The 17265-nt window shown below is 33.5% G+C and overlaps 1 protein-coding gene across 6 annotated transcripts in view; it reads right to left on the bottom strand.

Moving 5' to 3' along the window:
* The window catches only part of Clcn3 (chloride voltage-gated channel 3), an 83039-nt gene that overhangs the window by 47087 nt on the left and 18687 nt on the right, over positions 1–17265 (bottom strand). For 2 of the 6 annotated variants that reach the window (XM_010629838.2, XM_010629842.3), the window contains exon 1: positions 4939–5143. The exons of 3 other annotated variants lie outside the window; for them this stretch is intronic. In XM_010629838.2, coding sequence (XP_010628140.1) covers positions 4939–5017 — 79 coding nt within the window. In that variant the 5' untranslated portion in view covers positions 5018–5143. Of the gene's footprint in view, positions 1–4938; positions 5144–6056; positions 6134–17265 lie in introns of those variants that run through there. One more of the 6 variants, XM_010629841.3, reaches the window with a different exon arrangement.

A 17265-nucleotide genomic window follows, 5' to 3' on the forward strand; every position in this document is an offset into this window, starting at 1 on the left:
AAAAAAAAAAAAAAAAAAAAAAGATGATAAGTAATGAAAATTACCAGCTTTCCCATAAATAAAAACCTTTCTATTCCCACTGAGAAACTCTCAACATAATCTGTTGAACTGAACTAAAAGAAAGCAAAAAAGCAAAACAAAAAAAAAACTGCTGCATCTTTGAGTTCAGGAGTACATTTCAGTCACATCAACAACAGCACTGCACTTTTCTCAAAGGGGAGCACTCAAGTAATAGTTTTCTATTAAAATATATGAATACTGTCACAAAGAAGACTGTTACTTTCTACTTCTGTAGTCAACCTCCAGAGGTATAAAAGCAGTGATATTTGTCATTTTAACTCATAATACAAGTTACAGTTGTACCAGACACACATAAAACAGAAATCTAACACTGTATGTATTCACTCCTTGACCATGGAGTGATGAAGTTACTTTGGTATATTAAGAGAAGTCTAGTTCTCATTCCCTTTCTATTTCTAACTCTGTCTCTGTTGCTAATATATTTATTGCCTGCCCCCTCCCCATATCCCTACTGGTAAGGAATGGTCATCCTGGTAAGGGAAGAGAAAGTATATGTTACAAGTTGATAATAGGAAGTTCCAAATGCTTATTGATAAGTTCCAGAAAGCAGACTCCATATCAAAGATTAAAAAGGCAATGGCAACCACACTGCCCTGGCCTTATCATACAAGAAGTATATGCTCATAAAATCTGCTTAGTCATTTAAATATTTAAAGTGTAAAGACTCACAAAGTAATACTAATTCCCCAAGAAGCTTACCAAAAATATACAAGTCAGTAGCATGCTTATCCTGAATTACACAATTCAGTTCACTGCTTCCTTCTTGGTTCTGCTGCTACCTCAAAAAGTCCCATCCTTAGGTAGACTGGATAAAGTGAACATTAGGACCTAGCTATACTTAGAAACAAGTTACTTATTCATTTATTATCTCTGCATATGTAATGATCTGTATATTATATGATAAAAAGACCACACAATTTGGAGAAACTAACCATTTTTGAGTCTGTGGTCATAAAAGACTTTTAAAAACTGTAAATTAAACATATGCTAATTTTAAAACAAAAAACAAAATTTTAAAACACAAGTTAAACTACTAGTCTCCTAGTAGGCACAAAGTAGAGACCTCAATGCTGGGAAAAAAGCCAGCCAAAGTGAAAAACCTAATCAGTGTGGCAAGAGATCTGCTCACATTCTGAAATCCTAATGCACAAAAAGCATTTCTAGTATATGACAAGCCATGATATGATATAAAATTAATGACAATAAAAGGTCAGTTATTTTTAGAAATAGTGCTATAGATAGTAATATGATCAAGATTTTTACTACAGATGCAAAATTCAGACACTGTGAAGACAAATTTAACTTGTTTTAGTATAAACCATAACAAAGAGTTCACTGTCAAGAATTTTTATTTGTCCTTTTAATTTACAGATACTTAAATGGATTAATTTTTAAGAAGAGGTTTTTCTGGCTGGATAAAAAATTAGGGGTAATAAGTACAATAAGGACCTGAATCCAACTATTTTACAAGGAGCCTACATAATGTCCCTCTGGCAATTAGAAAACCTTTTAATTTGGGGATTTCCAAATAATATACCAAAAAATGCTAACTAATACTTTCAGGAAGGAAGAAAAACGAACACATTCATCTATTATATAACAAAAACCACCACTTAAATACATGGCCTTTTTCTACTACTGACCCTCAGAAAACTACTGTATCAGTTTTGATACAACAAAACTAACCAAAGACCAAGGTCCTAGGCATTTACTTCTGTCCTAGCATTTACTTATTCTCTTCGCTCCACCAGTAATGTCCTATCCAATTCCCTTGTGTACTTAAAGATACCCTAATTAGTAACTCTTGTCAAAAGGATACTCTTATCTTCCTCCTCTGAAGTCCCACAGAAAACAGTCTATATCACTCATGAGCAATAATTGTTTAACTCCCTCAGGTTTTGACTGTTTTCAACTTAGGAGCCTTTCCTATACATCTACCGGACTTAACCCATAATTCATTACAAAGATTCACACAGTGAGAAGCAGGACTTACAATTAGAAGAGAAGCCAAATATCTGAATCTAATACCAACTTTTAGCATTTCTGTACCTCAGTTTTTGTCAAATGGAAAAAGGGGAAAATGATAGTACCGACTTTACAAGGTTAGGATAAAAATTTAAATGATTTATAATGATATAAGTATTAGCCATTATTAATATTAGTACCGACTTCACAAAGTTAGGATAAAAATTTAAATGATTTATAATGATATAAGTATTAGCTATTATTAATATTAGTACCGACTTCACAAAGTTAGGATAAAAATTTAAATGATTCATAATGATATAAGTATTAGCCATTATTAATATTACTACTATCACCATCATTCTCTATAGTATACAGTCATGCTTTATACACAAGAGCTAAATAAGTGCCTTGAATGAAATATTTAAAAAATTTTAAAGACTCTTCATGAAATAAATGGAGACTCAACACAAAAGATCAAATCCATTATAACAATGTGTTAGAAGAATTCAAACCCCAAAATTGTTAAACTTCATGAACAAATTACGAAAGTGAAAGTGCTAAATTAAAGTGATACTCAAAATAAATTTTTATTCTGATAAAAAAGGAAAAAGCAATTTGAAAGAGCTTGATTTTTTTCTGTATAGGAAATTTACCAAAAATGGCTATTTCTAAAATGTGACTTAATTTCTGAACTCTATAATATATTGAACTAATCTGTTTTGCATATACTTACACTTCTAGCCTCTGTACCATTCATTTAAGTAGGAAGGTTCATTACTTATCATCTCACCTTGAAACCTAACACAGTATTGTCTATTTACCCAACAAATGTAATTCCTAGCTCTAGCATTTAGGGATTTAGTAAACTGATACTTGTTTACTTTGAAAATATCCTTTACAGTTTTATACTCTATCTGCCCCTTCCCTTCTTATCAGGCTGAATATATTTTTCTAATCCTCAGTTTTGTACTCATAAGGAAGTTGTTCCACTTTTCTTGATTTATGCTAGCTGCCCACGTCCACATTATTAGTTTCTTATGTTGACTCACAGCTACAATGGGTCATAAATTATGAAATATAAATAACCTCTTACCTAGATACTAGAATACTACTGTATGTTTTAGGTAATACAGTAGAGTCAAGCAATAATTGACTGATAATTGACTGATCTTTGTCACAAATAACACTTTACTTATAAATAACTTTTACAAGTGAGACTGGACTTACTTAGGTCTTACACATAATTTCTAAGATTTACAAAAATAGAAATTAAGAGGTTCTATTTTTGTAATACATATCAATAACCATGCCTGTTCTCATATAAGTTATGACAGTTCTTAATATTTATCTATTTTTACTGAGAGACAGAGTCTGTAAGTAAGTTCTGTTAAAGGCTATCAGGCTCAACACAGAGAATTTAAATTTCTCAAGCCCAGGCCTCCTAGTTTATCATCATTAACAAACGGATGTTGTAATAGCTCAGAAAAAACATGCCTGTCTGGTTTTACAGTTTAATTACTGTGACAGCAAATACTGTGACATTAGAACAGACATTATTCACCTCCCTCCCTATTTAAAGAAATTCTTACCAGAAAACTGATGGGAACATAAGACAAAAGAGAACATATGATCACATTAAGATTAAAAAAGAAAAAAATTGTCTTGATGGTAAGATCAGAAGAAATTACTTTCTTTATACTTTAGATATTCCCTCAAATGTTCTAATATAACATATGGAACATGACCTTTGTATCATTTTCCTCAAAATATAAAAGGCAACCTTTTACTAACTATAGGATAAATAATATTGCAACTATTCAGAACCTAAAATAGTTTCTAGCAGGCAACCAATACACATTTGTTCAATATATTTTAATTTCTAAATTCTATTGGAATTTTAAAGTTTTGTCAGGATACAAAATATATTTTAAATAAAACAAGCTATATATGATCAATAAAATCATAACTTCCTTATTTACTTTATTAATAAAAGTTTGGGCTAAACCATGAAGTTTATAATATGCTGCAGTAATTCAAACTAATATGGCTCATACACGAAGCCATCTACCTAAAAGATTTTTTGAAGTCATTTTTTCTAGAACAAATGTCAATCATTAGAATAATCAATTTAAAATGAACAAAAGAGCAGTAGTTTAATTAACATGTAATTAGTTTTAAGAAAACTAAGTCAGTACCTGCTATAAGATTTACAATTTACTGAGTGCTTTTCTATTTTCCACAAACTACTTACTTATTTTTTTCTGTATAAAAAGCACCTAACTGAATTTCATAACATCAGATTTTATAAGGTATCTGTGGAGGACAATGTAATATGTTAATTAGGTGAAATACATATTAAATGAAAAATATTAACATGGTAGTATGTTCACCTTTACTGCCATTTTAAAATGTACTAAAATACAGTTAAAGAGTTATTACTATAATTCTATTATGTGGTGTAAAATCTACATGGTAACTGGCAGCAGGTGAAATATAATACTACATAGACTCTTGATTTTTCCTTGTAAATTTAAAGAAACCTAAGTTTCAAAAGGAAGAAAAATATTACTTCTGAAGTTCCAACAACACTTTACTTAAGTATAAAAACGGCTTAATTCATTTCCGTAGCTAAACAGAAAGGATTTTCACACAGAAGATGGAGTCAGAGCCCAGTGTGATCTGAAGCAGTACTAATCTGCACACAGAAAACAATCAGGGACGGCTACAGAACCACTCTAGAGGTTGCATTTTCCCCCTACTAACAACTGGGGCAGCTAAACAACATACTGCAGTATTTAAAGGACAAAGGAGAACCTGTTTAAACTACAGAACCGCCCAGCTGCATGCAAACATACCAACAGAGGATTCATAGCAAGGGGATGGTATTACCTCTTTTATGTAATTCCCTCAGGGGAATATTGTCTCCTCCCCCGTCATAAGGCAAATAGGGATCAGAAGAAGCATCCATGACTAGAATTTTTAAAAAGAAGAAAAAGAAAAGCTAGCTAGCTTAAAAAGACAGTGGCATTTTTTCCACCCCTGCTGCAGCAGGCAAGGGAGATGCCATATTTGATGAGGCTTAGAACTGTAGTTCGACTTGCTGAAGCAACTGGGTTCTTCCACAGTCGATGATGTCATCAAAGGGAAATTATTGCAGCCTGGTTGCTACTGGCTACAATCTAGCAAGGCTTAGAGGCAGAACAGCCTTCTTAATCAGGTCCAGCTACGCACTATGACTAAGCGCCAAGTATAACAGACAAAACTGGTTTGAGAATTTGAAAGCACTCAGAATATAGTTTCAATAGCATCAACAATCACCGCAGTAAGACAATAGGAACATTATTTCTTTTTGAAGACAAATGAAGAGAACAAAATATATACTACAGAGACTTAAAAAGGAAAATTTTAAAGTGGAGACAATGTTCCTTTTCATTTATAATGTAGAAAAATGGGAGCAAAACTCCACTAAGGTTGTATGCTTTTATAATATAAATGTACTAATTTTATGCAGTGGTGTCCTATGAGTTATAATAATGAAAAACTAAAACATACCAAAGGTTTCTCAAGAGACTTGGTTTTCAGTGCATTCTTGTCTAAAAATATATAGCAGCCTTCAACTCTTCTACAGAGTTGAACAGTGTTTATTTCGCTAATCCTCTCCATCATCCTCTTGTTTCCTTCCTTTCAGGAACTAGCTAGTAAGACTTTCAAGCTTTGAAGGAGAAAGGAGAAATTTATCAACCTACTGAATAACAATTATTATACATGGGAACTATGCAAAAAAATTTGCTAATCAAGAGATTTCCCCATCATAGTTCACATTTTTCACTACCTTATGAAAGATTTTCTGCTAATAAAATATAGTAAAATACATTTCAAAGTTAGGTACTCCAACTGTGCCCAACAGAAATTTTTATGAAATTTAAAAATAAAACTTTTTGTTTAAACTTATCATTCCAAACAAAACCATGTTCATTTGTGATCAGAGTTCAAAATTTTATAGTTACCTCTTAAGATGTTTCCTCAGACTACAATATTCTCCTGAAATGCCTATGTTATGCAGCAATACTTTAAAATTTTTTTTTAACTGTCCATTAAAGAAAACTCCATGGGTCAGAGATATAGCTCAGTGGTTCTGCTGCCTGCCTTGCAAGTGCAAGGTCCTGAGTTTGATCCCTGGTAACAAAAAACAAAACAAAACAAAACAAAACAAAACAAAAAATAACCAAGATAATTCCACAGAACTCTACAAAATTTTTTTCTTCAGTTTTCACAATTTTTCATGTAATAAAATTTCATAACAAAATAATGAGAACAATCGTTAATATACTGTGTATCATTATCTTCAAAGTGGTACTCAGAGTACAAGAAATAGAAAAAAAAAAGATTCTCTCTTACAAAGAAGAAACACTCCAACTCAAAGTCACGTGTGAAAATTTCCAGGGAGGAAAGCAAAGACAGAGGTCTCGGAGCTTGGTAAAGAGAAGAGAGAAAATCAATTCAATTTGTCTAGCAGGCTTTAGTTAGGGGCCTTTTTCTCCCACAGCAATTGAATAGCTTAAAAAGGTTTCTATATATTAAAACATTTGAGCCCTCAGATAAACAAAGCTTCTTATAAAATCTTATCTGGGGACTAAGAGACAAGGTTCCAGGAAAAGAATAAAGACTAGAATTAGTGTCATAGGAATATTCCATCTAATTGTGATACTAGCTATTAACATGTATGATAGGAGAGTAGGTGGTAGGGGTTTATTTTTGTATTTTTTCAAATTGTATTGGAAATGGTTTTCTTTTTTAAACAGTGCTTTGGCAAAGAGCAACAAAATTTGTCATTTGTGATTCTTTGTTAAATTTTATTACAAGATATTTCTAAAATATATATTGCTGTGACACTTATAAGTGATATAGGTTTTTTGTTTTTCCTAAGGTCTAGAGACTAAACTTAGAAATACATGCTACACAAGCACTGTACCAATGAGCTAAAACCTAACCCCAGTGATTTAGGGGGTTTTGGACATTGTTTATGTTCCTTCATGTGTTTATATAAAAAGAAAAACCTATTTACAAGTTTTCCTGGTATTTGTCAACACTCTCGTTTTTCCTGATCTACAACTTGTTCATGAAGAATGACAATCACAATTAGTACTATTTTAAGAACATCTTCCCTGTAAAAACATATTAACATTGCTGTATTATCAGATTTAATGCAATACCAATTGAAATCCCAATACAATACTTCACAGAGCTAGAAAGAAAAATCCAAAAATTCATTTGGAACCATAAGAGACCTAGAATAGCAAAAGCCATACTAGGCAACAGACACATGGCAGCGGGTATAACAATTCCCAATTTGAAACCATACTACAAAGCCACTGTGATAAAAACAGCATGGTACTGACAAAGAAACAGACCTGAGGATCAGTGGAACAGATTGGAAGACACAAAAACAACTTCAGATGCACTCAGCTACCTCATCTTTGACAAAGGAGCTGACAAGTCCCCACTGGAGGAAAGATAGCCTCTATAACAAATGGTGTTGGAAAAATTGGATCTCAACCAGCCAAAGATTAAAACTAGAACCTTATCTGTCACCATGCACTAAATTAAAATCCAAGAGGATTAAAGATCTAAATATAAAAAAAGAAACACTAAACTTGCTGGAAGATAAGTTAGGCAGAACTCTGGAAGACATTGGTATAGGAAAAGACTTTATGAACAAATCCTCAGTAGCATGGGAACTAGTAGAAAGAATCAACAACTGGTATCTCATCTTATTAAAAAGCTTCTGCACTGCAAAAGAAACCATCAACACAACTAAGAGACAACCTACAATGTGGGAAAAACTTTTCACCAGCTGCTCCTCAGACAAAGGACTATTATCTAAAATATATAAAGAACTCAAAACAACCAGCTCCCCCAAATATAAAGACCCAATTCTAAAATGGGCATCTGAAATGAACAGACATTTCTCAGACAAAGAAATAAAAGCAGCAAGTAAATATATGAAAAAATGCTCCACATCACTGGTCATTCGAGAGATGCAGATGAAAACAACACTGAGATTTCACCTCACCCCACAAAGAATGGCTGCTATCAAGAAATCACACAACAACAAATGTTGGCGTGGTTGTGGGGAGAAAGGAACCCTTCTCCATTGTTGGTGGGAGTGCAGACTGGTGCAACCACTATGGAAGTCAATATGGAGATACCTCAAAGAAGTAGGATTAGAGGTTCCATATGACCCAGCCATCCCTCTGTTTGGTATCTTTCCAAAAGAATTAAAAAAATCATACCACAGTGATATATGCACACCCATGTTTATAGCGGCACAGTTTGTAATAGCTAAAACTTGGAAACAGCCCATCTGCCCATCAATTGGAAACTGGATAAAGAAGATGCGGTTTTTCTATAAAATGGAATACTACTCAGCCATAAAGAATGAGAAAGTAGATTCATTCATAGGTAAATGGGTACATTTTGAGGATATACTCCTAAGTGAAAGAAATGTCACACATATGCAAATACTGAATAGTTTCTCTAGTGTAAAAAACTAAAATAGTACTCAAGATCCTAATGGGACAATTAGCAATTTGAAATAGGAAGAAAAGGACCAAAGGTGTAGGGACAGTGAGAAGGATAGGGAAAGGGGAATAAGGGAAAAGGAAAAATATATGAGAAAATGTAAAAATGGAATTAAAGTGTTTAAAGGTGGGGAGGACCAGTAATGAATGCAACTGTACTGTCTACCTAGAATGTACCAATAAATTCAATTTAAAATTAAAAAAAAAACAATGCTGTATTAAGTAAAAGTTTAATTCTGATATTTACTTTATCTTCAAAGATCAACTTTGTGTGTATATGTAGTATATAGATATACCTATGTTGAATAAAGTTAATTTCTTTTTTCTTTTTCTTTTTTTTTTGCTTTTTTGAGAGAGGCTCTCACCATGTAGTCGAGACTGAACTGGAACTCACTATGTAGTCCAGGTTGGTCTTGAACTCACAGCGATCCTATTGCCTCAGCCTCCAGAGGGCTGGGATTACAGGCCTGCGCCACCACGCCTGGCATACAGTTAATTTCTGAATGAGATACATCACTGTTGTCACTTATGAGACAGAAGCAAGGGATTTAGCTCAGTGGTTCCACCGCGTGCCTTGCAAAAGCAAGGTCCTGAGTTCAATCCCCAGTACCACCAAAAATAAATAAATAAATAAATGAGATAAGTGAGGAAGTAGGGTTGTGTTCAGTATTTATATAGTATACACTGTTTTAATTTTTAAAACAATACTTTTACAACATTAAATGTGAACATTTGCAAGATTTCAGAAGTGAGCAAATCTCATGAGGGTTCACAGATAATCACTTTTCTTGAAGTAAAAAAATTACTTTGTTTAGCACAGTGGTGCATTCCTACAATGTCAGCTACTCTATTTTGTTTTGTTTCTTTTTCTTTTTTTCTTTTTTTTTTTTGGTACCGGCCATCAAACTTGGGTCCTTGAGCTTGCGCTTGCTTGAGAAGCAGGTAGAGGAACCACTGAGCTAAATCCCCCGCCCTCAGCTACTGTGGAGGGAGGCTCAAACAGGAAGATGGTAAGTTGAGAAACCAGCCTGGGAAATTTCGTGAGGCTAGTGAAATAAAAATAATGAAATAAAAATAAACAAGGGCTTCAGTTGGCCCAGAATGCATGAGGTCCTGGGTGACATTCTGAGTACAACAAAGAAAAATCCAAACCAAACCAAACAAAAAATTATTCCTCAGGTTAAGTGATTTCCAGTCATACATTAGAAAAGAAGATGGTACAATGAAAGGTGTAGAAAAGAGGACTCAACATAGATTAGGTATTACCAGGTCAATAAAGTGAATTACAATTAAGGTAAGGCTTCGGTAGGAGACCAGAAGCCAAATACAAGAATTCAAGTGTTCAGCTGGGGGAAAATGCTTTGAATGGAATGCCTGAAGAACCAAAAACACTAACATGCTAGCATACCTAGGACTTACAAATTCATAAGTAGAGGACATTTCTACTTTCATAAGCACCTTAAAGTCTAATGTCAACTTTATGTGGGATTCCAGATAAATCCCAACTTCTCCAAGTTGTATACACGTATCTATAAAGAAGGCAAAAGAGATGACAAAAGCATCATTATGGTTCTACCTGTAAGTCCCACTAAAGATTTAAGAAATCTACAACCTCAGTTTTAAGAGGTGCTTAAATTTAAAAAAAAAAAATTTTGCCTTTAGATATAACTATTGATTTACAGAAAATAAAAGAACAGAGAAACATGTTAAATGAAAGCTGAAAGCTGATGATTGCACAAACTAGAAAATAGATAATCTGATTTATTCACAATAAATAGCCTGTATAATGCGGGGGGGGGGCTGCTTCATAAGCGCAAGGACCCAAGTTCGATCCATAGTATCAAAATAAATAAATAAATAACACAGAAGAGCGACCTCTAAAGTTAAATAATAAACAAAAGATACAATAATTTTAATGAATAATTTTGCTGTGTAATTTTTATGAAACAAGAAAAGTGAGATAAGATATTTGATTTTAAGAAATTACTCATATTTTAGATGGATAATAGTATTTAAATGAAACTAGACCTTTTATGGACAATGAAATATATATATAGTGACATTTCACACTTATTTCAAAATAAAGAGGGGGGAGACATTAAACAAAATTGTTCATGAATTAACAATTATTTTAGCTAAGTGCTGAGAACAAGAACATACCTTCTCTGTACTTCTGAATTTTCCTATAATAAAGATTTTTTAAATGCATTTCTATGAGATAAATGCTAGTAAAAATTGTATTTTTGCTCCCCAAACTAAATATATAATACTGGAAAGAGCAGGTTAACACTACAGCTTAGAGTTGGTAAACAGCTACAACAGATTTACTTGTGGATGTGATAGATACATGGCACTAGGCCTTACCTTGCATACTTAGTGCATACCTATGATAAGCAGAGAAAAAAAAATAGAACAAAACTTTCAAGGACAATCAATTCAAGATACATCGTTGTAAAGTCAATATAGCACTAAAGAAAGCTGAGAAATCTAAGAAAAAAGTCAAAATAAATGGAAGATACAAAATAGTTTTTGAGACCAGGGTAGATCATGTGCTTAGCATGTGCAAAGCCTTGGATCCAACCTCTAGCACACACAAAAAAATTTTAATTTAAATTAAAAAAATAAAAATTTTACAATATTCATATCGAATAAAGTTTTATTTGTCAGACTATTCCAATCTCAAATAAATTATCATAGGATTCAAAACATGCATAGTTTTATTTCTTTCACAAATATCACAGAATGATCATTTTTCAAAATTGGAACCAAAAATAGCCAGCATTTCTTATATACCTGAATAATTCCTTTTCAAAGAATTTGTCAAATAAGCTCAATGCATGAACACAAACTGGTAAAAAGACCAAACAAAAGATTTTAGAGTTCTACCTTTTACAAACACTTGAACCCAAATATATCAATATTTACATTAAGTATAAATGCACTAAATGCTCCCATCAAAATTGAATTTTTAATTTCAACTATATGAATAGAAGAATCAATATACATAAAGGCTAAAAATTAAAAGGATTTCTAAAAAGTATAGTATACTAAGTCTAATCCAAAAGAGTTAGTAAATTATAAAGTAAAACATAATTGGAAATAGTCATTTAAAAAATAAGTGATTCAATTCAGCAAGACGATATAACCCATTAACAAAGGATCAAAGTACATAAATCAAAAATTGACAAAATTTCAAGTAGTTCCAGATAAAATTTATAAACACAATGAAAAATTCTTAACATACCACTATCAAATAATAGAATCCAAGAGAAAAATGAGAGAAAACAGATGATTTCAACAGATTATCAAACCGTACCTAACAGTACAGACAACACTATAAACAAAACTCATACACATTCATCTATTCTCTTCCCCCTAGCATATACATATAGAACATTTATAAAAGTTGACTTTTCTAGGCCACAATGCAAGTTGTGTTTCAACACACTGAAATTATGTTTATTCTCTGACCACAATGAAATAATGTCATAAGCTAATTAAAATAAATTCTTCACATTTGGAAATTATGAACTGTATGTCTAAGTAACCTACAGGTCAAAGTATATATCACTGTAAAAGTTAAAAATTATTTTAATTAATGATAGTCATAATGAAGGCTATGGGCATAAAGACAAAAAATAGTACCTGTAGGGAAATGGAAATCAAGCAATAGCTTTTCAATGTAGTTAACAGAAAAGAGGCTTAAAACTAAGGAGCTAACCAACGTGTTAAAAAAATACAGCAAAATAAACCAAAAGAAGGTAGAAAGAAATATAACCAGAAACTGAAGAAAAGAATAGAAAAGAACAACAAAACTGATTTATTGGAAGACTAATGCCTGATATCTGTACTGATACAGATCAGTAAGAATAGGCAGGGAAAAGTGAGGATGAGGAAGGAGAGAAGGAATGCAAAGGAAGGGTGATTGAGGGAGAAGTGGAAGGAGAAAGAAGGAACTGGGAGAAGTCACAACCATTATCAGTACAAAAAATATCAATAGTATAAAATGCTAGACAGAGCCTTCTACATATGGCCCTCCACATGTATCAAAGGTGGGTGCAAAATGGTTTTATAGGAATTGATGCTGGAGCATCCAGGTATCTATATATAAAAAATTAAATATAACCTAAAACACACATACATTGTTCAGATGATTACTGTCAACATTTTTCTTTTTCTGTTGTTTGTTATTTGATACCAGGGATCGAACTTGGGACCTTGTGCTTGCAAGGCAGGCAGTGGCACCACTGAGCTAAATCCCTGGTCCTCAAAATTTTTCTTAAGACACAGAAAAACATAAACCAGCAAGCAGAAGATTCATCTACAGGATCCTTACAATTTTTTTCTTTTTTTGGTATTGGGGACCAAACTCCGGACCTTGCCCTTGCAAGGCAGGCGGTGGAACCACTGAGCTAAATCCTCAGCCCGGGATCATTACAATTTTAAGAACATCTGTTCATAATACGTCCATCAGGAGAGTTAAATACAACCCACAGAGTAATTATTCATAGCACCTGTACCAAACAAAAAGTTTTTATCTAGAAATTAAAGAAATTCTGCAAGTCTCTAAGAAGACCAACAGCTCCAATACAAAGACAGACAAACCACTTGTCAGATATTCACTTCAAAGCTTGACTGTATCAAATGGTTGGTAAATTTAGAGCCTTGGAGGTTCTGATATATTCCTGGTCTGTATGCGTACTGGAACACCACTAAGGAAATCATAATCTATGAACCAGCAAGTTCACACCCAGAAAAAAACGAACTGTAAGCATACACACACCAAGATACATGCATAATATTTAAAGTAGCACTGTTTGTAGCCACTAAAACATATGCTAAAAACAAAAGGATTTAGGGCCCGCGATTTAACTCAGTGGTTTCACCGCCTGCCTCGCAAGTACAAGGACAGGAGTTCAATCCCCGGTACCAGGATAAAGGATGTATCAAAAGTAAAATGAATGCCAAACTGTAGTGTATTCATAATAAAGAGTGATATTTGCACTACAGAAAATCACAAACACCTACACTTAAAACAACACTGCATGAAAGCAAGAAACACAGGGCAGATAATCAAATGATTCCATTCATTTAACCTCCAAAAACTGGCAGAATAACATATTTTAGTGTACATACTAAGATATCCAAATCATAAAAACAATAAAATGACCAGACAAAGGAAAATTAATGACTTTTATTGGATGAAGAGGAAGGAGTTGTGATCAGGGAGGTATATGCAAGTGGCTTCTGAAATACAGCTATGCTTTATTTTCTGAACATACACACGGGCTACAATGTATGTTTTATCATAACTCATTAAACTGTTTATAAATAAATTATGTTTTATGGACCACATGATGTTTGTCTGAAAGTCTGAGTTAGAAATTTAACCTACATATCTAATTCTATCAACTTTTAACGTGGATTTCATTTTTTTCCTACATAAAGCCCATCAAATTTAATCTTATTTACCATCTCAATCAGTTGCAGGTAACAAGTTTCATGAGTACCTACAAAGGCTTTGATTTCTTCTAAGCATTGCTTCTAAGAAATTTCCTCTATGTATTCTCAACTGTTCTCCCAAAAACAGTTCATAGATAATAGTGTACATACATGGGAGAAAATTTAATACATTAAATCATGATACTCAACTAACAAAAACAACCTCTTCATTGACCTAAATTTTAATTAGCTTTCTTTGGATTTTTTAATGGTTTTGTTTGTATTTGTTTAGGAGAGCAATGCCAACAACTGCAGATATCTAAGGTACTAATCACCACCATTTCTTCCAAAGGCCTTTTGTAGGCCTTTTGTATTTAATTAACTTTCTATTGGTTAATTTTATCAAGGCACCAGTTTATCAAGACCAATTTCTTTTTCCTGTACATTCTAAATACTCTGAATCACAGGAGTACATAAACTTACTGTGGGTTCATTTTCCCTAAAAGCATAAACTTACTCTTATAAAACACCCAAATTTGGGCAGTCTTCTACTTCTACGTAATAGTAAGTAGGTTATGTGGACAGCTCTGACTACAGCAGCATGAAGACGCAGGTGCAGAAAATATTTACAAGGTGGCTGGCAATAAAATGTGAAGGGTATCAAATGTATGAAGAGCATGACCTTGCTCAGAGTAAGTACTAGGTGAACTCTGGAATTATTTCTAAAAATAATTCTGAGTAGATTATTTGAAAGAGTTTTGACCTTTTCTCAATAAGCAGCCATTAAATGGTAGTAGTGTTTCTTTCATTTTAAGAATTTCTAAAATATCCTTTAATGAAGATTTATAATGTACTGTAACTGTTTCATACTTTTTAAAAGGCTTATGAGTTTGTATTTCCAAAGGTGACTTTAGAATTTGACAGTGTGTACCAAGAGATGGAGGGAGAATAGAAGGACGGCAGGGAAAGGGGATTAAAAAAAAAAGAATTAAGATGTGTTATGTACATGTACCAACTTCACACAGGGAAAAAAAAAGAATATGACAGGTTGCCAAATGTCTCATTCATTAGAGCAACTACAGTATTACCAATGTTATTGGTAGATGTCAGATTAAAACAATACAGCTAAAATCAGCTTGTCATCTATTAAAGACAACATGAACACTTTGAAATACAAGCAATGTCAAGTTATTCTAACTCGGAATTCTTTTCTTGGACTTATGAGTTATACCAGAACTTTATAATATCAGAAATTTCATTTTGCTTATAAATCACATACAAGGATACTATGCTTCCTGAAAAGCTAGAGTTGAACTGCTTTATTAGTGTTTTCTCCCTGAATTGATACCAAAGAGCTTATTATTAGTCATAGGAAGAAACAAACTCCAACTATCTTAACATCTGCTGTTTTCTTTAGCAATAATTTGAGCATCAATTTTCAAAGCACTATATACTGCCATATCTCTTCTTAACTATGACATTTGCCTCCAAAGTCTCACCATCTAAACTCAATGATTTCCCATTACTTAGAAAGAAAATGTCAAAACACTAACTTGCATGATTCCCAGTGATGGTAAAGCTTTTAGAGTTTTCAATGATACAAACAGCCTGTTGCGGCACCTGTGCCATAGGTTCACTACCACCAAAGACTCTGCTTAACTATCATCTTACTCACTTAACTATGAGCTTCCTTCAATGTATCTGCTAACCACTGTTGCTGACCCTCCGGCCTCCTTCAAGGACCTCTGTGATTACACTGGTACCACTGAGGCAATCCATCTCAAAATATTTGATTTAATCACAACCACAAAGATCATTTCATCATGTATGGTAACATAGTCACAGGTGCCAGGAACTAGGACATGGAAGGGTGCTCTTAGCAAACCACAACATTCTTTTCCTTTTACTATTGTACTGACCTTTGCATTTATGGCACAAAATCAATAGAGAGTGAAATGGCTGTAATCTAGCACAAATCAAAGCAATGGCACCAAAATGTACTGGAAATCACTGTATTTCTCATCACCATGCACTTGCAAAAAACAAAAGCCGGTTTCTCTTCCAAATGATCATGGTAATAACAGGAAATAATATTTACTTTATTGAAACACAGCTCTTCAGAGCATATTATCCTTTTAATATTCTGTGTAACAAAATGGGAAGAATACAGCACTTCTGTTAATGCTGTTGTATAATGAATGGCTCCATCTTAAAGGAAGCACTTTTGCGTCAATGTGTGAGTTATGAGCTGAACTTTTATAACAAAGCACCATTTTTATGTGAAAGAACACTACACTGCAGTTGTTTAGACTTAGGAATCAAGTGAGTTTGTCTCTTCGAGTAAAACAGCTGACAGTGTTTGTGACAAATAATAAAATTCAAGTTCTCAAGCAAAAGTTAAATGTTGAAAAATTTATATTCACTATGAGTCAAATTATCTTTTCAACAATTGAAGACTTTTCTGATGGGATTGGTGATGATAGTAAAAAATGTGACTTCCTGAGGTTGTGTAATGAAATGTGTGAACATTAGCAATATTTTCATAGATCAGATGGGATGGCGATAAATGGCTATTATCTTAACTACTTGAGATTGAGGTAAGAGGACCAAAAGTTCCAGGCCAGCCTGGGCAACTGAGCAAGACCCTATCTCCAAAAATAAAATTAATCAGTTAAAAAGGTCTGAGGATGTAGCGGAGTGGTAAAACCTAGGTCCAGGCCCTAAGTTTGATTTTCAGCGCAGGGTGGAGGTGGGGGTATCTGCATAAACCAGCTGTTATCGGCTGATTCTGTATCCTCTCAAAATTCCTATTTTATAGTCATAAGCCCTTTAAGTTAGATTCAAAGCACTCTTCAAAGAGATAATTAGATAAATGAGGCCATTTAAGTGACTGATTTCCTTCAAAGAAAAGGAGACCAGGACCCAGATACACAGAGAGAAGAACATATGAAGACACAGGAATAAAATGGCCATCTCTGGGCCAGGAATTTAGTGCAATGGTGCCGCCACCTGCCTCGCAAGCTCAAAGACTGGAGTTTGATCCCCGGGACCAAAAACAACAACAAAAACAACAACAACGAAAGGCCATCTTGGCCGGGGATTTAGCTCAGCAGTTCGGTGGCCTGCCTCACAAGCGCAAGGACCCGAGTTCAATCCCTGGTACAAAAAAAAAAAAAAAAAAAAAAAAAAAAAA

Source organism: Fukomys damarensis, unplaced genomic scaffold (assembly GCF_012274545.1).
Source record: "Fukomys damarensis isolate Sample0158 unplaced genomic scaffold, DMR_v1.0_HiC HiC_scaffold_18, whole genome shotgun sequence".
Taxonomy (NCBI): domain Eukaryota; kingdom Metazoa; phylum Chordata; class Mammalia; order Rodentia; family Bathyergidae; genus Fukomys; species Fukomys damarensis.